Consider the following 20,785-nt stretch of genomic DNA (forward strand, 5'->3'; position numbering starts at 1 on the left):
GGTTTCTCCCATTTAAAATTCCTCTATTGGCCACAAATCTCCCTTACTATCCTGCCCTTGCCCAGCCAAATCTCTAGAAATTCACTGGCTCTTTATTCAGTGATGTGCTGGTAAATTTTTAACTGGTTATAGGAAAGCGGGCCCTGACTGGTCACATTTACAGATTCCCATGGTGTACACCAATACATGGCAAACTAGCCACCTGCTTTTGTAAATATATTTTTGTAGAAAATATCCCCACCTGTTCATTCCCCTACTGTCTGGAAGCTGAGCATTATAATGGCAGAGTTGAGGGGTAATAACAGAAAGCATCTATTCCACAAGCTTAAAGTACTTATTATCTGGTCTTATAAGGACAGTTTGCAGAGCCAGTGTAAATATTATCACTATGGTTGACTCCAGCCACCACCTGAAGACCATAGGCACAGCAGCACCATGAATCACCTTCAACTCACCTCATCCTTTCACTAAGGATTCACTATTCACTAAAATTTTTGCAATCTGTTCCATATTTACAATCTTTACCCTACTGAATCTTTTAATCACTTGGCTCCCAAGAGTCAACAATCTCAGAATTTTCTTCCTGTCTCTGTAGCCATGTCCTCTCTACATGAGCTGCATTCAGCTGTCTCTACTGTGGAGTTTCTCAAGGCTTAGTCCTCAACCCTCTTTTTTCCTCACTTGACACTTCCTCCCTAGATGACAGCCTCATCTGTGCCCTTCTGATATAGACAGCAAACACTCTGGGAATTTCAGTAGAAAACCAATACTGAATTGAATTATTCTCTTATCACCATCACCAGGTAACAGCCAATAGAGTAAGCAGAACTTTATAAATTTAAAATAAAAGGACACTGTTCTTTAGAAACTGCTTTACTTGGGGCAGTCCTATATCTCACTGCACATCATCCTTAATAAAAAAGCCCATTTTTAATGAATAAAAATAACTATAGTACAAATGAATCCCACACCATTGGTATGCTTAATATAAATGCTGATGCTACTATAAAATACAACAGCAGATTTGAATGTCACCATCCATAAGCTGTATCATAATAAAAAGACTATTCCATATTACTCAGCAATAAAAGAGAATAAACTCATGGCATTTACAGGTAAATGGATGGAGTTAGAGAAGATAATGCTAAGTGAAGTTAGCCAATCCCAAAAAACCAAACGCCGAATGTTTTCTTTGATATAAGGAGGCTAATTCATAACGGGATAGGGAGCAGGAGCATGGGAGGAATAGATGAACTCTAGATAGAGCAGACAGGTTGGAGGGGAAGGGAGGGGGCATGGGGTAATTAATAATGGTGGAATGTGATGATCACTATTATCCAAAATACAGGTATGAAGACACGAATTGGTGTGAATATTCTATGTATACAACCAGAAATATGAAAAATTATGCTCTATATTTGTAATAAGAATTGTAATGCATTTTGCAGTCATATACAAATAAAAATAATAATAAAAATTAAAAAAAATAAAAAGATTATTCCATTTCAGCTTTGGGAGCAAAGTCCAAATGGGGGTGGAGATGAAACCTATACTTTAAGAGTACAGGGGTCTTAAAGAATTCCTTCACAGACAAAAATAAAGTTGAATATTACCCTTTTGCCAATCTCCTGCACTATATTGACTAGAATACATAAGAAGCTGGAGAGGACAGGAGAAAGGTAGGTAATACAAATTACTTACCAAGCAATTTCCACTGCTGGGTTTTCTCTTTGAATTCGACAAATGGAGAGAAACTGGAAGGAACAGCTGCAAGAAATAAATCACATGAACCAACCACACAGGTGATAGAATGTGTTAAACTCAGGACAAAAGGCTACATATCCCTGAGCTCTGAAAGATTCTGAGAACTTTATGGTGTAGCAAAAGACATGGTATGATGCAAAGGCAAAATAGACCAAACAAGAATTTAGACAAAAATTTCTCTACAAATTTGTCTAAGAATTTAGACAAAAAAAGAAAAACACTGACCCTTCAAAAAAATGACCTTACCTCGGCTTTCTCCAGCAAGATACTGGAGGGCAGGCAATACCAACTCAGCCCAGTTGGGGGCTGCAGAGAACCAGCTGTTGAGGGAGCTGGCTGGAGATGACTGCCAATCCAAAACTCTTTCCTCCAGCTGGCGAGGAGTAAAGGAAAATAGAAGCCAGTTAAATTCTCTCTATATCAGCAATTCAAGACATGCTAGTGCAAGCTGAGTCGGTTTGCTCAAGTTACCCAAGTCCCAGAGCAAGCTGGCTGCAGAGCTTTGGGAGGAATCCCCTCAAGCTAGGGATTCCAATAATTTCAAAACTTCAGTGAATAGGACTGGGGTAATGGCTCAGTGGTAGAGCACTTGCCTAGCACGTGTGAGGCACTGGGTTCAATCCTCAGCACCACATAAAAATAAATAAACGAAATAAAGGTATTTTGTCCATCTACCAAAAAAAAAAAAAAAAAAAAAAAACTTCGATGTACATCTGACTTTTCCAAAACTCTTACCATAGGAAGGCTAGCTTGATTCTCCAGAAGCAAGATCTCTAATAGAAGAGAGAAAAAACTGGAAGAAATCTCATTGATTCCAAGGCAAGGCTTGAGGTCTTCCAGGGGCCTAATGAGAGAAGAATAATATAAGAACAACCACAAAGACCAAAAACACATTCTAAATTTGTTCAAGTCCCCCAAACTTCCTAGCAGTTATAAAAGCTCAAGAAAGGGACACACAATACATTTTCCTAACAGGATCCCTGACACTCAGAGCCAACTCACACATGCCTCAAAGGAACGGTTATAGCCTCTAGCTTAATCTCCAAACTTAAACCTTAACACCATGTAATCTATTGCTCACTTACTCTTCCTTGATAGAAGGTATTGCCAGTGGAGATGGGGCCTGTGAGAGAGGTGGGACCCCTTCAGTGTTGCTCAAAGTTTCAGCCAGATCCTCTGCCTCTGATTTAATCAGCTTTATTTTCTTCTTTTTCTTTTCCTCTTTTTCCTTCACCTTTTTTTTAAGGACAGCCAAGTCATATAAGGCTGGGAAGAATAAGGAACATAAGTCACTGAACTGCTTCTTCTATATTAAGAAATTAGGGGTCTTTATCTGCGTATTTCCTCAAACCCAACAAAGAAAAGTCTTAGTAATTTACTAAGATATTTAGATGTTTTTAAGACAAAATGGAATGAGTGATTTACAGCTTAATTTTAACATCTAATGATACTTTGTATTAATTTTGAATTCCTAAGGGCAGTAACAAAGCAAAAGGTACCAGCATGAAAGATGTGGATTCATTTATTTTTGCCACATGTAGACAAACTCATACAATTTAACACCAAAGTCAGGTGAAAACCATCCGGAGGAAGAGACCTATAGTCCTTTACCTGCTAGTGAGCCCTTCCTGCCAGCATTTACTCGAGTCATGATGTCACTGAGGGTCAGGTCCCCTGTCAAAAGGTCCGGGTGATCCTAGATGTGATATTCAGAGATTTAGTTATGGCCCAGAAAGGAAGCAAAAACTGAAGGTGACTGTGCCAATTTACCTAACAACCAGATGTCCCAGACACCTGAGGAAATCATGTTGAATTAAAACTACACAGAGATAAAAACCATTGCTCTTCATAATAGTACACAGGGGAAACTTTGGTGTTCTGTTGCACAGCATTTACAATTCATACAGCTCTTCTGCATTCCTTATCTCATGTGCTCTTCAAGCAGTCTTCCTAATATTGTTAGTATTTAAAATGTCTGAAAAAAGCATTCAGAGGAGTTAAGGGATCTGCTCAATGTTCTGACTTCCAATGTAGGACTCTTCTTATCTCACTGCTCTGCCCAGACTACCCTCTTTTCTCCATCATACTCTCTGGCTTGATTTAGTTGAGTGGGATATCGGAAATAGTAAAAAGTACGGAGAGAAAAGGGTCTGGCTCTCAGCTCTAGCACTTACTGGCTGTTTGACTGAAGACAAACTCCTTAACCTTGCTGAGCACTGAAGACATGGAGACAATTCATTCACATACCAAACAGTGTGGCAAAGCTTGAAGCTTGCCTTATAAAGCCAAAACACCTGTCATCACCTCTTATCTCTGATGCTAATTAGCCTCTCTAATTGCTCCCATCCTCTAACGATAACAGAGAAGCACAAAAGAGGTGGTGACTACCAGCATCCTCCTCAGGATAACCATGCCAAAGAGAGTCAACTGAAAACCACAACTGGCCACATCCATCCCAATCTTACTGGTTGATGTTTCCGCTTCTCATGGTGCTTCTTTAACATTATCTTCAGGTCACTGTCCCCCAGTTCTATTTTATCTGAGAGAAAATGAACCAAACCACATGGACTAGGTCATTCACTACAACAGTGCTCTAATTTAAATCTTCCTGGTCACTTGTGACATTCAAAAGTAAGATAATCCTCTGGTTTCCCTTTTGATTCCTGTATACTACAAGTACCAAAAACCTTTATTCAGTCACTGTCAGCACTTCTCCTTTCCTTTTCTTTTAAAATGATTTTGTTACTTGGCTGATCTAAAAGCACATTTAAGCTTCATAACATTTTTGATTCCTATTCCAAATTCAAATTCTTCTCCAATTTCAGAGACATTCAAAGGAATTGCTAAAGCTCTGGTTATCTCTTTTGTGCTATGACTGAATTATTATTTCAAAATTCTGCTTTCTATATCCCAAAACACTAGCTGATCAGCTCTGGACAATTGTTTTTTGTTTTTTTGTTTTTAAATGAAAGAAGGTCTACCTCTAGATATAAAAAAAGCAGAATGGTACAAAAACTTATCCCCATCACCTTCATTTAAGGAGCACTGCTTGTTTTGGGGCAGGCAGGAATCTAGACACTACCTCCCTTTAAGGAGTTCTCACTTCTGCACTGTGATTTCCTAGGATAGCAATGGCATCAGCTCAGTTCTCACCTGTAGTTTTCATATCCGTAGTGGAAAGCGTGGGCACCACCCTCAGGGGCACCGCAGGACTAGGAGAACGCGCTGGAGAGCTCGGAAGCCATGAGCTGAGATCTTCAAAAGAAAATTTTTCTTGTAAATCCAACGTGGCTGTGGACTCCAATAGGGGAGATTGGGTAAGTGGCCATTTGGGTTCAACAGGGCTAAGCCAACAACATGGAGGCCAGGGTTCCACATTCCTTTCTGACCCTTCCCCAGATGAGCTGGAGCACACTTAGGTCATTTAAACGGCTCTTCCAGGAAGAGAGACTTCAACAGAGTGATGGGGTCGCATTGCAGCAGGCCAACAGTCACTACTACTCTCCTGTAAGGGGAAAAGCAGTTCTCTCAAGTGGCACAATGGCACCAGAAGGCCTACTGTGGAGAGACCCTGCCCTGCAGGGATTAATCCAAGTGGTTCTCACTAACTCAAGTGCCACATAAGCACAGAGTAAAAAGGGCATGGAGTCACTCTCACCTGATAGCAGTGTCTCAGTGACTCAAAGACCAAGGGCTAATGAGTCCCACTATCCACCCCCCAGACAAGACAACTCATAAAGGACTTCTTTACCAAGGGGATAAATGGGCTACCACTGGCTCCAATGCCCCAGCTAACCCAAGTGCCCAAAGACACTCACCCTCTTCATCAGAGGATGGGGCAGTGTCGCCACACTCCTCCTTCACTTCCCTCAAGACCTTCAAGTAGCGCTGCTGGGTCCGCCACTCCCGCTCCTCAGGGCTTCGGGATGGTGAAGGACGCTTCTGCCTGAAGGGAAGGGTTGGGCCACTCCTTCGGGCCATCTCCAGTAAGTCCTAGGCAGAAAATTAAATGGGAATACAAGTGATCATCAAATATTTAACATACACTGTATACTCCGTAAGGCTACATTTCAGGTTTAATTCCCCACTCCATCACAGAGAAAGATGCAGATACATGAATATGTTCAAATAAAAATGACCCATATTAATTACAGGTTGAGCATTCCTAATCCAAAATCCATAATCGAAAGTGCTCCAAAATCCAAAACTTTATGAGTGCATGACACTACAAGTGGAAAATTCTATACCTGCCCTCATATAACAGGCTGAAGTCAAAACAAAAACGTACTAAAAACAGTATATAAATTACCTTTAAGCTATGTACATAAGGTATATTTGAAATGGATGAATTCATGTTTAGACTTGGGTCCCATACCCAAGATATCAATATGTGTATGCAAATATTCCAAAATCCAAAAAAAGTAAATAAAATCTGAAATCCAAAACACATCTAGTTCCAAGGACTTCAGATAAGGATTACTCAACCTAAATTAATGAAAAAAATCCCAAATCTGAACACTGAATTGCTCCACAGAAAATGAATACTTATGCTATATCCAAATATTTCTATACTTAAGTTCAAAAAACCACTTAAAGAACTCAGAACAACTTTGCCTCTGAGAATTACCTGGCTGGAAAAGACCCAGAGGCCACTGAGCTTTATGTTCTACAGGTCCATCACAGCAGAGGCCTTGTGTACACTTGCACATCAATTCCAGAGCATCCTAGTTTTCCTCAATAACCCATGATGAATCTGAAATCCATTTGTTTATCTTAGTAAATATGAAAGCTACTATATTTCATTAATTTTAGGAAGCACTTACTGTTTCATGTTTTAACATCTCTGAAATCAAAACACATTATAAAACTGATAAGGAAAAAAAAGACATAGCTGGGAAGGGAAAAGGGAAAATAAAAAGACACAACTTAAATGTATTGTAGCTTAATTGGTAGCATTTTTTTCTTAGTGGTTATCATCTGTGTTTTGCCTCTGAACCATTTCTTGATGCATATACTGTGCATATACTGCCCATATTTTATATTCCGTTCCCAGCATTACTTACGCTCCGGGAAGCAAGAATCTGCTTTAGCAGTCGATGGAAATACTGCTGCTGAGAGTTGAGGTATCGCTTGTACTGTGACTTGAAGCATAGCTGTCGATACTTGACCACCTCAGGGTTAAAGTGTCCATCTTAAAAAAATAGAGATACAACTATATACATACCAGTCAACACATTTAATGGGTGTTTAAGATGTAGTTGTAGCACAGAACTAAAGGGCATTCAAGAGAATCAGACAAGAACAAGAAGTAAAAGAACGCAGAAAATGATAGCTCAGTTAAGACTGATAATCACAAAAACCATGCAACACAACTGAAATCAGCAAAACCAGCACACTGAAACATGTCACTACTTAAGACTAAAATATAGAGAAATGTCTGCCCTGACATCCCTGTGTCCTTACCAGACTACCCCACTATTTGGAGGAAGCATCTCATCCTTATATAACCTCTCTAAATCAACCAAGTTTCTCTCCCTCTATTCTACAGGAGAGGACAATGTACTTCTACTTGAGACTCCAGCTTCAGTAAAGAAAACCTCTGCCAACCACAGAGGGGAAATCCTTTTTAAGTTAATAATGTGATGGGAGGGAATATGCCCAGGAGTGAAGTACGCCTATGATCCCAGCTACCTGGGAGACTAAGATGAGAGGATCACGTGAGCGCAGAAGTTCTGGGCCAGTCTGGGCAACATAGCAAGCAAGACTCTGTCTCAAAAAATAATAGGGGTCTGGGGGTATGCCTCAGAAGTAGAGCACTTGCCTAGCACATGTGAAGCCTTGGATTCAATCCCTGACACCATAAAAACAAACAAGATGAGGAAATGCTAATTTTAAATCCTTAAGATAATGAAATATTTGAAATTATAAGCCTGTTCTCTGTAGTTTTAGCAACTGTCAAGTTGACCAATTTAACACAACTCAGGGAGATCTGCTGCCCTTTCAGGGCATCCTGCCAAAAAAAAAAAAAAAATCACCCCATAAGTGAAGGGGAAGTTTCTTTTGCTCCTCTCCATAGACCACAGGGCAAACTGTGACTTAAGCATGGCCCCCATTTTGAAAACCTCTGAAGTAATAGTTTACTTGGTCAAGAATCAGAAATGAAATAAACAGTAGGTAAAAGAAAGGCTTTAAAGATATATAAAATTATATATATATAAAAGGCCACCCCACACATGGCCTTTTAATTACAAAGGATAAAAGGTGCCTTTATAATCAGAGGCTGGATAGACACCACTTAACAAAGTGACCATACATCGTCGTACTACCAACAATGAAAAAGTAACACCAATGTGCCTCCTGAGATGATGCAATAGGAAGGACATTTCCCATACAGGGTTTCTATCAAAAGCATTTGACACAAATCTAATCTTGAAGTAACAAGATGACAAATTCCCAGAGAGCAGGACTTTCACAATCCAAGTGTCCCAGGTCTTTCAAAAATGCCAATGTCACTGGGTGTGGTACACATTTCTATAATCCCAGCAACTCAGGAGGGTAAGAAAGATAGCAAGTTTCAAGGGTAGCCTTGGCAATTTAGTGAGGCCTGAGGCAACTTAGTGAGGCCCTGTCTCAAAAATATAAAAATAAACAAGTTGGGGATGTGGCTCAGCAGTCAAAAAACAAATACCAATGTCTCACAAAGACAACAAAAAAGGGCAAAGAATTTTCAAGTCAAAGAACTGAAGTGACACAAGACCCAAAAGCATGAACCCTGAACAGATCCTGGATTTAAACAGCAACTTACAGAAGACATTTAAGGACAATTTTAAAAAATCTGAACATACACTATTCTATATTATTTGCTCAATATAAAATTTCTTGGGTCAGATAACAGGACTATGATTATGTGGGAAAAAGTCCATGTTAAGAGAGATACATGATAAAGTGCTTAGTAGTAAAATGTAACATTTTCTAAGGGAATAAAAAGCAAATGGCAAATTTGTGGGGGGGGGGGGAGTAACCAGGGACTGAACTGAAAACTCAACCACTGAGCCAAATCTCCAGCCCTATTTTGTATTTTATTTAGAGATGGGTCTCACAGAGTTGCTCAGTGCCTCACTGTTGCTAAGGCTGGCTTTGAACTTATGATCCTCCTGCCTCAGCCTCCAGAGCTGCTGGGATTATAGGCATGTGCCACCATGCCTGACTGGCAAATTGTTTCTTAAAAAAAACTTAAAGCCTGGTCATAGAGAGCACCTCTGGGATGCTGGTAATATTTCTTTCTTTCTTTTTTTTTTTTTTGGTAGAATTTTTTTAATTATACATGGGTACAATATCTTTATTTTGTTTGTTTATTTTTATGTGGTGCTGAGGATTGAACCCAGTGTCTCACATATGCGAGGCAAGTGCTCGTCACTGAGCCACAACCTCAGCCCTTTATTTCTTGTTCTGGGTGGTGGTTACAGAGCTAAATTCCTATTATGTATTTCCTGTATGTGTCAACAAAATTTTATTTTAAAAATATAGCATAGGCAGCACACTATTACACAATGCAATTCTCCACTGGGTCATTTCCTATAAATTAAAACAAACAGAATAAACCAAAGACAGAGCAGGGTGTAGTGGTACACACCTGTATACCCCATCTGCTCAGGAGGCTGAAACAGGAGGATCACAAATTTGAGGCCAGCCTAGGCAACTTTGCAAGACCCTGTCTCAAAATAAAAAGGGATAGTATATAGCACAGTAGCAGAGTACTTGCTTAATACAAGTAGGAATATGGATTTAATCCTTGTTACTGGAGGGAGGGGGGAAATGAAGGCATAACTGCAAAAGTGAACAACCCGTCCCCCCACTCCACCCTATCAAAAATAGAATGCTGAGTTACAGACCTCGGAAAAGCTTCTGAGCAATGTGCAAAGGGTTTCCAAAGCGAAAGTTCTCCCCACTGAACAGAGCTAGGATGAGCTCATTCTGCTGCTCCACACTGTCTGCAGGAAAATGAGGCAGAAACTGCTGGAGGTGTTCCCGCTGAGAGTCGCTTAATACTTCCTGCCATGTTGAGAGACTGACGACATCAAAGAATATCTCAGGCTAGGAGAATTTAGGGGAAAAGTAAACAACAAAAAAATAAGCTTATGTGTATGTAGTAAAATAAATGTAACATGAAACATCATTTTTTAGTGTACAGTGTAGTGGTTTTAAGTACACTCACATTTGACTCTGGGATTTTAATTTTTATTTTCTCTGTTATGCAACCCTCATTACCATCCAAGTTTTTTGTTTTGATTTGGTTTGGTTTTTGGTGGTACTGGGGTTTAACCCAGGGCCTCTTGAATTAGGCAAGTATAGTACCATTGAGTTATATCCCCAGCAATTTAATTTTACTTTGAGATAGGTTCTCACTAGGTTGTCTAGTGTGGCCTCTAATTTTTGAGTTCAAATCATCTCCCGCTTCAGCCTACCAAGTAGCTGAACTACAAGCATGAGCCATCACACTGGTTTATAGCATGTTTTATTACTGCTTAACTGTATTTTACATACTCTTCTTATATGTGATGCATTTCATCTTTTTTTAATTAATTTTTTTTCAGGCAATGTCTAGCTAGATAAAGTAAGGATGAGGAAGGTGGGGAAGGAAATAGAAGACAGAAGTAAATAACTTATAAACCTATTAGGTAGTTATGACTTTATTCCAAGGACAAAAAATAGCCATGTAGGGTTTAAGGAAGAGACAACCAAGCAAACCAACCATATACCAGGCATTTTTGCTCAAATGTATCAAAAGCATCTCAGACTCAATGTTGAAGATCTTTCCCTTCTGCATACCATTTTATTTCAAGCACCTAACTCAGTGTCTGGCCCAGAGCAGGTACTAATAAAATAATTGCTTGCTGAATCAATAATGACACAAAGAGATTGCCTTGAAAGAGTACATAAAGAAAATACAGATGTGACTGGGCAACATACTTAGACCTCATTTCAAAAAAAAAAAGTATGGGAACTATATATACCAACTTCAATACAGTTGCTACTGCAAGTAGAAAGGAGGATCAGAAAAGAGCACAATAATGGTTCTCATTTTCTCTACAATGTCTCAATATTAATAAAGAAAAATATGGAACAAGTACAACTAAATGAAATGATGTTCTAAAACTGACGCACAGGTTCATATTTGCATATATGCTTATTATACTACACATCTACATGTTCGAAATGTTTAAATGAATGTCTTCACATACATAGGTCTTGCACATAAGCACTTTATAAATGGTAACCATATTAATGATAATGATAATGATACATCTTACCTGTGAAAGTGATTAAGGGTACGGTGACATCCTATCCCAGGACATGTACTCTTACTTGACTAGAGGATTAGCATATAGACAGAGATAATACGTCTGGGTTTTGTTTAGTGATTCCCAACACAATAACCATTTTAATGTAAGCATATATACAATTCTGCTCTTAAAATATAAACCTTTATTAATTAACGAAAATTATCTTATTAAAAATAAGGCTTATACTACCAAATTATTCTGACGTTATTAAGCACACAGAATGTATTTAATCTTCCTTAATCGGCATACTAAATAGACTTCACATTAAAAAAAAAAAAGCACAGAGATCACTCTGTCTGCAATGTAGAAAAAATAAAATGAATGGGAGCACAAAAACCGAAAACTTAGGAATAGAAAATGTTCAGAATAGCTGCTATGGGGAAGCTGATAAGAGGGGAAATGCTTACAATGATTTTACTACTTACATCCTCCAGAAGGTCCTCAGGTAGACTAACCCTGGTGCCTCCCAAGAGGCAGTCTTCCATAATTCGTGTACCATGGCCATCTCCACATGGACCTAGTTCCAGGGGATCTGTCAGCATATGGTCCAAGGAATCCATTGTTTCTTCTCCAGAAGTATTCTAGACAAATAGATGCCCCTTAAGGAAGAAAAACAGAAAGCCCAGGAATCTAACCCTCTTCCAGAAAATATTTATTCTCAATTCTGTTCTTACATGTTGTCCTTACCCCCTAATTATAGCTAAACAGCTATTCTCCCTCCCTTCCATCACAGTATTCCCACTGGAATGTTCATGTGCTACCAGGTAGGACTCTCTGTTCAAAATGCTTCTACAGTAATTACTAAATTCACAAGTTTTTATACTTTCATTTTATAAAAGAATAAAATGATTCAGAGATTAAATGGTAATAAGATCCACAATTTAGAGTTTCCAGGTCAACAATCTAACACAATATAATTTAATAATTGTTTAACAATTAATTCTTCTGCTGCTAGAAAATTCACAGGAAAACCACATACACTAGGAAAGCTGAGACACTAACAAAATAAGTAACTTTCCCAATTCCTAATGCAGTACTGAAATTTGCATGCCTGCAAATCCATATTCCTTTTTTTTTTTTTTTTTTTTTGTGGTGCTGGGGATTGAATCCAGGGCCTTGTGCATAGTAAGCAAACACTCTACCAACTGAGCTATATCCCCAGTTCCCCCATGTTCTTAATACTATAAACAATTCCTCTTCCATAAACTCTCAACTTAAATCATGAAAAGAAAGCTTTTTGATATGATTTTATTGGTCTCCATCAACTCCTGCAGCTCCAACCACCTGACCATGACAACCAGTTAAGTAGGTGGCCAATCGACTTTTATTTGGTCCACCTGATCTTTATAACTACATAAATTAATGCTATTTTTTTTCTCCTTCCTACAATAACTGAACCTTGCTGACCATCTTTGGAAAAGTACATACCAAAACATTTTCAGAGCATCTCATAAAGCTGATGGCTGGAATCATGAATAAAGTTGAGGCCACAGGGACCACAGGGAGTTTGAACTCACTCTACATTGATTAAATCCATTCTCTCTAGCTCCTACCCTACCAAATGGGCTAACAAGTACACTAAAATGAAAAGAAAAAATGGACTTAGTCAAAACATAAGATTTCCAGCTTAGATCTACCACTAATTCTCAGTGACATCCCACAACTCTTACCTCACCAGGTGTCAATTTCCTAATCAATAAAATAAAGAAGAGTTGGACCAGATCTTACCTACTGTTACTTCCAATCTTGGAATCTTGCAATGAATGATCTCCAGCTAAGTAAGTTTATATCACTAATGTAGGGACTTCTCATTTCCAAAACTCTTATATGATAAAGGGCAGACCTGTAATGCTACATATAAAATAATGCACCTTCCCACTAGATTATCTCAAGTTCTCCTGAAGTAATTTCAGATTATGTAAAGATATAGCATTAAGATTCGTGTTAGCAAGGCAGCTGGGTGGTCCCCAAGCAATTGTGCCCCCACACCCCCTCACCCTTCAGCACACTTTGAAAGTAAGACATCCTGAACATACCTGGTGCTCAAGTAACTGAGGCAGATAAGAAAGAAAGCCCATGGCACATTGTTGAACAAAATTTTAAAATAAAGGGAAAATGTAAAAGCAACCTGATGCTTACAATAAATCCTCTTAACATAACTGGCACACAACAGTCACAAATGCAAAGTCAGTATCCTGGCTGACATTTATGTACTTACTTACAAAACTTGCTTACAAGTTTCTTCAATTATGGTGGATATTTAGCTAAATTTTATATATTCCAGTGACAACCTTTGCCTTGTCACTATTCCGAACAGGATCTCAAAACATAAAAAGCAGCAGCTACAGGAGAGGTGAAATCCCGGAAGCCATCGATTTCTGACTTGGGAGAACCCCGGACTTCTTCACTAGACCAAAAGGCCTCTCCTCTGCACCTGAGCTAACCTTCCCTCCTAGACCCTCCCCAAGCAGAAGTTAAACCCTTCGCTCCTTCCGGAGCAACGGCCAGTTCCAAATTCGCGGACCCCAACAGCAAACTGCACCCTACCCAAACCTACCCAAGGCCAAGGCCCAAGTCCTGCCAGTCTAAACTGCGGTCCTCGCCCCCCACCCCTCCCCCACACCGTGCCTAACCCTAACCCTCACTCACCCGGGCCGCCTCGCTCCCCACGCCTAGCTGCCTTGCCCCAACCCATGGGTAAGACGACCTCTGAAACCCACCTCCTTCCTCCGCCCGCCGGCTACACTTCAACCCTCTCGCAGCCCCCAACCCGTCCTCACCTGAACTGCAGGCACAGGTCTCCCAGCCTGTGGCCCTCCTCCAGCCCCGTACTCCCGAACGCGCTCGCTCCCGCAAAGCGTCTGGGTGCGTGCACGCTCCAGGCTCCAGCGGCGGAAGGGGCGGGCTTTACGGGGCGGGGGCCGTGGAGGGCGGGCCGGGGACGGGCGGGGGCGGGGGCGGGGACGGGCGGGGGCGGGGACGGCGGGGCGAGGCCTGGAGCCACGCTAAGGACAGCGCAGACCTGGCTGGATTTCACCGCCTATTACTCCATGTCACTTGCAGCTTGCAATCCGTGGTGATGAAGAGTTGGATTCTCTTATCAAGGCTGGGAGTGTGTGATCCCTCATATCCACAAAATCTCTGATTGGAAAGAAGGGACAGCAGAAAACTGCTTAGAGGGTTGTTTTAACCAACCCTCTTCCTCCCCGTCATTGTACTGTAACTGGGACAGAAGATAACAATGGGGCTGTGTGGAATTTTTAAGAACAGTTAAATGGAAAGGCATAGACAATTACTGTAGACATGTTAAAAGAAACATTTGTATGTTCTTAGACTCGAAGTTTGATAAAGTATCTTTTCATGTGGTGACAGTGTGTGTTGATTGGCTAGGTTCCTCCCTTATGTTTTATACAAAATGGAATTGATAAACCACTTTTTTACAAAATTATTATCTCAAAATTGTTCTGTTCATGATGTATTGAAAATATTTGGCTCAGCTTTTGAAATTTTTGAAAAATAATCACTATTCAGAATAGTCTTAAAGTAGAAATTGGGAATATAGCTTTATCATGATTGATATTCCATGTTATATTGAATGTTGGATGCTATCAATTTGTTATAATGCTCCATTATCTTATTATATACCACTAAGGAAGAAAAACTCCTTGAATTAATGCCATCAATTATAGGATACATCTCAATTTCAGAGATGTTAGAATATGTAAAAATGTGCATTTAAGACCAAAATGGGGTAGTAAATTTACTGGAATCCTTTACTGAGTACTTACCATGTGCTAGGCCCTGTGGTCAGTGCTTTGTAATCAAGAAATCTTATCCTCATATTATAGACATGGTTCCTGAGGTTCACAGAAATTAAATGATCTGCCAAAAAATATCTAGGACTAACAGAGCAGAGCTAGAATACACACCTAGATCTTAATGACTCTAGAGCCCACACCCTTACCTAGATTTAATGTTAGATTTATTAAACCTTTCTACTTTTGGCTTAAAATTCCAACTTTTGGTGGTCTTTTATTGATATAGTAACAGTAATTTGTACAATATTTTAAAAATTATTTTTCGTTGTCAGTTTCTAAATAACTGTTAGAAGATTTAAGTTAATGTACTAATTAATGGTCCATCAGAAAATTCTATTTTTCTGTCTTGTCAGGAAATCTTCACAAAGAAGGAAATTTTTGATGTTTTATAGTATAACACTATCAAAACAAAACTCAATTTTAAAAATATTTTATTATGGAAATCCTCACAAATACACAAAAATAAAGAGAACAGTATGATTAAGCCCATCTTCAAAAAAAAAAAAAAAAAAAAAGTAATGCTCTGGGGCTGGGGTTGTGGCTCAGTACTAGAGTGCTTGCCCAACATGCTTGAGGCACTGAGTTTGATCCTCAGTACTACATAAAAATTTTTTAAAAAGGTACTGTGTCCAAGTATAACTAAAAAAAAAAAAAAAAAAAAGTAGTGCTCTGCTATATTTCAAAAGAGTTCCTTCTTCCCTACCTCTCTGGGATCTTGAGGGAATTTTTCTCCAATATTCACTGGGAGAACCTAGTCAAGTTTATGGAGGTAAAACTCAAAAAATGTGGATTCCCTTTCTCTTCCAATGACAGGGTTCCCTTTGTGTCTCAGGCTTGTACACAGTGAGCTTTCAGCAATTCATTGATTATGCTTCAGGATTTCCTACCCTGGCACTGGTTCCCTTAGAGGCTCATATTCCTTTTTGTTTGTGGATTTCTGCTGATTTTAGTTTGAGATTCTACATTCACTTGTCAATCTCTCCAATTTTGAGGGTGGCAGTTTGTTCTGTTACCTCACTTTCTGATGGATCTAAGAAGAGTTGTTGAGTCTTATGTAATGGAACATGGTTATATTCCCAGTTACACAGGAGGCTGAAGCAGGAGGATCACAAGTTTGAGGCCAGTCTCAGCAACTTAGAGAGATTCTATCTCAAAAGAAAAAAGTTAAAAGGGCTGTGTGTATAGCTCAGTGGCAGAACACTCCCTGAGATCAATCCCCGTTCTAAAAAAATAAATTTAAAAAGTTGTTGATTTTTCAGTTTCTTCAACTGTTTACTTGTTGGTAGGATGGAGTAGCAACTTTCAAGCTTCTTAAATGCTGATTGGGAACCAGAAATTACATTGTAAAATTTAAAAGGAAAAAAAAAAGAGTTTAACCATCTCAGTAGCTCTTACAGCTTTATATATACAAACAAGAAACATGTTTATTAAAAAAAATATTTATTAATTTTTACACCTGCTGCATAGCACAAGACTATTAACACTATAACTCACTGAATGTACAAGAAATGTTCACATTTAAATAATAGGATAGGGTCAACATATTCAACCAATGGGTAAGCTTTAGCATCTCATGAAGTGCTTTTTAGCCCTAGCTATCTTAAGACTTTTCTGAAAGGATAATTCCAAGTCAGAAAATAATTCAAGATCAAACAAAAACTTTTTCCAGAAGAACAGAAATTTTACATGATGAAATGTCTATTTGGGAATAAATCAAACAATAAAAATGTAAAATTTATATCCACCCTACTCCAAAATATCACTCTGCACTGAATAAAGTCTACAGTGTCAGTGTGTTTTGGGAGTGACCACAAAACAAACATTGGCTACATAAGTGTTTCCCAAATTAGGTCTTCAGAGGAATTATAGTCTGCTATCTCTTCAAATCCAAGTCCTTTTGAAAATATTGCCTTGGAATTAATGTGCACAATACCTGATCCTAAAGCAATGTTGTTTGGCTTTAGTGCCACCTGCATCTCTGGTTGATAACGTTAGTTTTAGAGTCTTAATTTATTCCACATAAGGACTAAAAAAGACAAAGGAAAAACTTAGAAGGGAAAGAGACAAAGTTATTCAACAAGATCTTCCTCTGTGTATTTTAAAACTTAAAATAACTGGCATAAAACGAACATTCTATTCAGTGATAATTTTTTATTTTAATCAATAAGTTATTCCTGAGAAGAGGGAAGATTCCTTGCTGGATCAAATTAAAAAGAACCCAACAGGGCCAAATATAAGTTACAAAAACCCAAACTGGACCTTTGGAAAAGTCTAGTATTCTCCTCCTAACAAGTCTTTCTTGAGGGCAATAGGTTACTTACAATCATTATATTATGGAACTTTGGGAACTAGAGTCTGCATTTTGTGACTCAAGATCAATATTTTCTGTTGAAAATATCCATGTTACTTCTTTGTTACCAAAGATAGAAAGTCCATTTTCAGTTTCCAAACATTTTTGAAGAATCTTTTTCAAGTCCTCTTAGTGCCCAAATTTTCAGAGATAGCTATGTGAATGAGGTCTCAAAAATAAAGTGCAAGATCTACATATTAGTAAAGTTAGTAGAAAAGAATTCTTTTTACTTTTCAGAAAGATACCTTTACCATAAAGAAGCTACTATGCTTCTTAATTCATAGAACCAGTTTTCACTCAGAAATATAAATAAAATAATTAGTTGACTTAATTTTAAACGTATTTAGGTCTTCTTGATCTGGATTGATAAATTCACTATACAATAATTATTCTAAAAATGCATGTCACAAAATGTTGTTAAAATATGTACTGACTGAAATGTTTCACAGGTACAATTGGAATGTACAGTAAAAAGAGGGTAAATACTTTTCCCCACTGAATTCATAGCACACAAGACTCCTACTAAACAGGAACACATATAAGACAAACCATTTCCTCTCCCACCTGACAGTATAATATTCATAAAGAGACAATTTCTTCCAGATCCTTTATATTATCCTATTATAAATGGTCCCTGCATTTTAATTTTCCCCCTTAGTGTGAAGTTGGTCATCTCATAAAAAGGTCCAGATGAGTTGCAATATGTTTAAAATTAAAAGTCTTTAGAAATAAGGAAGGCCACCTTTCCATCCAACTTTAAAGAATGTTCATTTTAAGACAGCATTGAAAGTATTAAAATATACTGAATGCTGTGAACAAGAGTTAAATGTAGGGGCTCGAGGAGTAATTCAGTTATTAGAGCACCTGCCAAGCATGCTTGAGGCCCTGGGTTTAAGCCCAGCACCACACATACACACACACACACACACACACACACACACACACACACACACACACACCAAAAAAAAAAAAAGTGGCGGGGGGAGTTAAATGTATACTTGGTAAGAACAAGGAATTCAACTTTTACCAATTAATGGTAAATGGATGCTGCAAGGCAGGACAGTGTTTCAGGTCTCCCTCTCTGCCCCCCCGCCCCTGCCCCCACAGGATAGTTTTAATTTGGGTAAATTCTCTTGGTACCAATATGCCCTTAATACAACTGCAACCAGAGAATGAAAGGCAAAAGTTTCATATAGGGGCTTAAATTCTGCTAACATCAAGAAGTCTTTTCTATTTTGGGGAGTCCACCCATCGTTATGAAATAATAAAGAAAGAACTATCAGGACATGAGGTTCTGCCTTAATCTGCTGAGGACCAAGATCTGTGAAAAGTATTATCAACCACTAACCATAGTCTTTTAATATATGAAAATTAAAAAAAAAAAATCATGGTGGCCTGCCTGTAATCCCAGCTACTCAGGAAGCTGAGGCAGGAGGATCACTTGAGCCTAGGAGTTCAGGACCAGCCTAACCAACATAGCAACACCCCTATCTAAAAAAAGAAAAAAGAAAAGAAAGTCAGCAATAAGAAAATTTTAAATGACAGTTTTCCCTTCAGTACACCACTGTCAAACTTTTGTCTCATCATTTTTATTTTCTTATCCAGTAAGCTCCCTTTGTTAAATTACTGAAAACTCAAACTTACAAGTCCTGATTTAAATCACACCTGTGAGATGCCCATTCTCCTTTGGTGCCATGGCTTGGAATTCAGAAGTCCAATGACCATGGACTTGGCACAGCCTGTCTCCACCTTTGGTATGAACACAAATATGCCACTTAATATTTCCATGAAGGAAAGTAAGGCTTATCAGTGTGGTAAAAAACCAACTCGAGCAAGACAAAGTTTCTCCATCCTGAAATCTACTTTCCCCTGAAAGATCTCCATTTCGTGGCAGAAGCTCTAAGGGCTTTAAGAGTCAATTTGGTAATGAAGACCTTGACAAAATAATCCCCACATATGTGTGTGTGTGTGTGTGTGTGTGTGTGTGTGTGTGTGTGTGCGCGCGCGCGCATGCACGCCAAAATTGTAGTCTTCAAATTCTTTGAGTGAATACTAAATCTTAAAAAAGAGGTCTGGGTATCAGAAGCTTCAGACTTATGAATGAGAAAATACATGATGTGAATGCTCCACGCTAGCTCCACGGTGAAAACTAGGGTTTAGTGATGTGCACTTCACTGCTTCCATTCCCATTGGTCGTGGTGGTGATGATGTACTGTGTGGTCTGCTGTTGGCTGGTGGTTTGGGAATCCAGAGAGTCACTGTGTGCAGATGTCTGAACCTGGACACCACTGGAAAGGGCAGAAGTTTGCTTTTCCTCCAATTCTGTTTGACCGTCTGATAACACATAATGACCCTAAAGCAGAAAAAGAAGGATCTTTAGAAACTTAGAGCCTATGAGGGAAGAATAGGAGCTACCAGAGGAGAGGAGAGGGAAACATGCAAAGAAATTATACAGGGGATCCAAAATAGACACCTATAAGAGATGCTTTACCTATATCCTTTAGAGAGGATAGGGCGGTCACAGTAACTGAATACAATGATAATTCAAGGAAGTACTTGAATTACCTTTGTTGTTACCAAACTATACAGTGAAGAACTTCAGATATAGAAATTTGCTGGTGGTAGTAACCTATCTGGTAAAGAAAATATGCACTTTTGTACTGTTCCTAAGAACTTAGAATTTCAGAAAAAAATATTGCTGTCAATCAAATGTTAAAATTAATGCAAAATGGATCAAAGAAGTGATAGAGTGTCCTTAAAGAAGCAGACTGCCCCCCCATAGTCAAGATCAGTGGTTCCCAGATTTTAAGCCTTCAAAAACCAGCAAAATTAAAAAAAAATAATATTACTAGTTGCAAAATTTTGTTTTTCCTAGTAAGGACATTTAAAATGTCCTTATATCCTACCATCAAATATTCACTTTAACATTAAGAGTATAGGAAGGGGTAACTCAGAAGGCTAAGGCAGAAGGATTACAAATTTAAAGCCAGTCTAACGCAAGTCTGTGAAAAGTATTATCAACCACTAAAAAGACTGTCTCAAAATTTAAAAAAAAAAAATTTAAAGGGCTTTTGCATGTAGCTCAGTGGTAAAATGCCCCTGGATTTAATCCCCAGTACTACAAAAAATAAAAATAAAATATCACGATGTTGAGATAACTAGACAACCATACTACCCTCCTGGGAAATAATCTTCCCTTGGGGACTATCCCAATGTCCCTAAGCCACTGAAGAGTATTGTTCTTTTTTTCTCCCAGCATCTTAAAGGTATAAAAGAAAAATAAAATTATATATATTTATGGTATATAACATGATTTTTTGTTTTTTTTAAATATTTCTTTTAGTTGTACACAATACCTTTGTTTTTATTTATTTATTTTTTATGTGGTGCTGAGGATCGAACCCAGGGCCTCACACTCACTAGGCAAGCGCTCTACTGCTGAGCCACAACCCCAGTCTTGATGTTTTGATATATGTATACATTGTGAAATAATTAAGTCAAGCTAACAT

At 38.6% G+C, this 20,785-nt stretch overlaps 2 protein-coding genes across 13 annotated transcripts in view; both read right to left on the reverse strand.

The window, feature by feature from the left end:
* Nfrkb (nuclear factor related to kappaB binding protein) overlaps positions 1 to 14,004 on the reverse strand; it is a 33,785-nt gene extending 19,781 nt beyond the window's left edge. For 2 of the 9 annotated variants that reach the window (XM_078047325.1, XM_021730130.3), the window contains exons 1-12: positions 13,889 to 14,004; positions 11,534 to 11,707; positions 9,657 to 9,858; positions 6,828 to 6,955; positions 5,583 to 5,757; positions 4,918 to 5,019; positions 4,230 to 4,303; positions 3,376 to 3,460; positions 2,850 to 3,030; positions 2,500 to 2,608; positions 2,011 to 2,137; positions 1,702 to 1,767 (exon numbers count right to left, since the gene is read on the reverse strand). In XM_078047325.1, coding sequence (XP_077903451.1) covers positions 1,702 to 1,767; positions 2,011 to 2,137; positions 2,500 to 2,608; positions 2,850 to 3,030; positions 3,376 to 3,460; positions 4,230 to 4,303; positions 4,918 to 5,019; positions 5,583 to 5,757; positions 6,828 to 6,955; positions 9,657 to 9,858; positions 11,534 to 11,668 — 1,384 coding nt within the window. In that variant the 5' untranslated portion in view covers positions 11,669 to 11,707; positions 13,889 to 14,004. Of the gene's footprint in view, positions 1 to 1,701; positions 1,768 to 2,010; positions 2,138 to 2,499; positions 2,609 to 2,849; positions 3,031 to 3,375; positions 3,461 to 4,229; positions 4,304 to 4,917; positions 5,056 to 5,582; positions 5,758 to 6,391; positions 6,516 to 6,827; positions 6,956 to 9,397; positions 9,476 to 9,656; positions 9,859 to 11,075; positions 11,135 to 11,533; positions 11,708 to 13,888 lie in introns of those variants that run through there. The other 7 variants (XM_021730129.3, XM_005330735.5, XM_040285550.2 and 4 more) reach the window with 6 other exon arrangements.
* A 2,345-nt stretch (positions 14,005 to 16,349) lies between these two features.
* Positions 16,350 to 20,785, reverse strand: part of Prdm10 (PR/SET domain 10) — a 99,529-nt gene continuing 95,093 nt past the window's right edge. For all 4 annotated transcript variants that reach the window (XM_078047331.1, XM_078047330.1, XM_005330732.5 and 1 more), the window contains one exon: positions 16,350 to 19,629. In XM_078047331.1, the coding sequence (XP_077903457.1) occupies positions 19,426 to 19,629 (204 nt within the window). In that variant the 3' untranslated portion in view covers positions 16,350 to 19,425. The remainder of the gene's footprint in view (positions 19,630 to 20,785) is intronic.

Source organism: Ictidomys tridecemlineatus, chromosome 4, assembly GCF_052094955.1.
Source record: "Ictidomys tridecemlineatus isolate mIctTri1 chromosome 4, mIctTri1.hap1, whole genome shotgun sequence".
NCBI lineage: Eukaryota > Metazoa > Chordata > Mammalia > Rodentia > Sciuridae > Ictidomys > Ictidomys tridecemlineatus.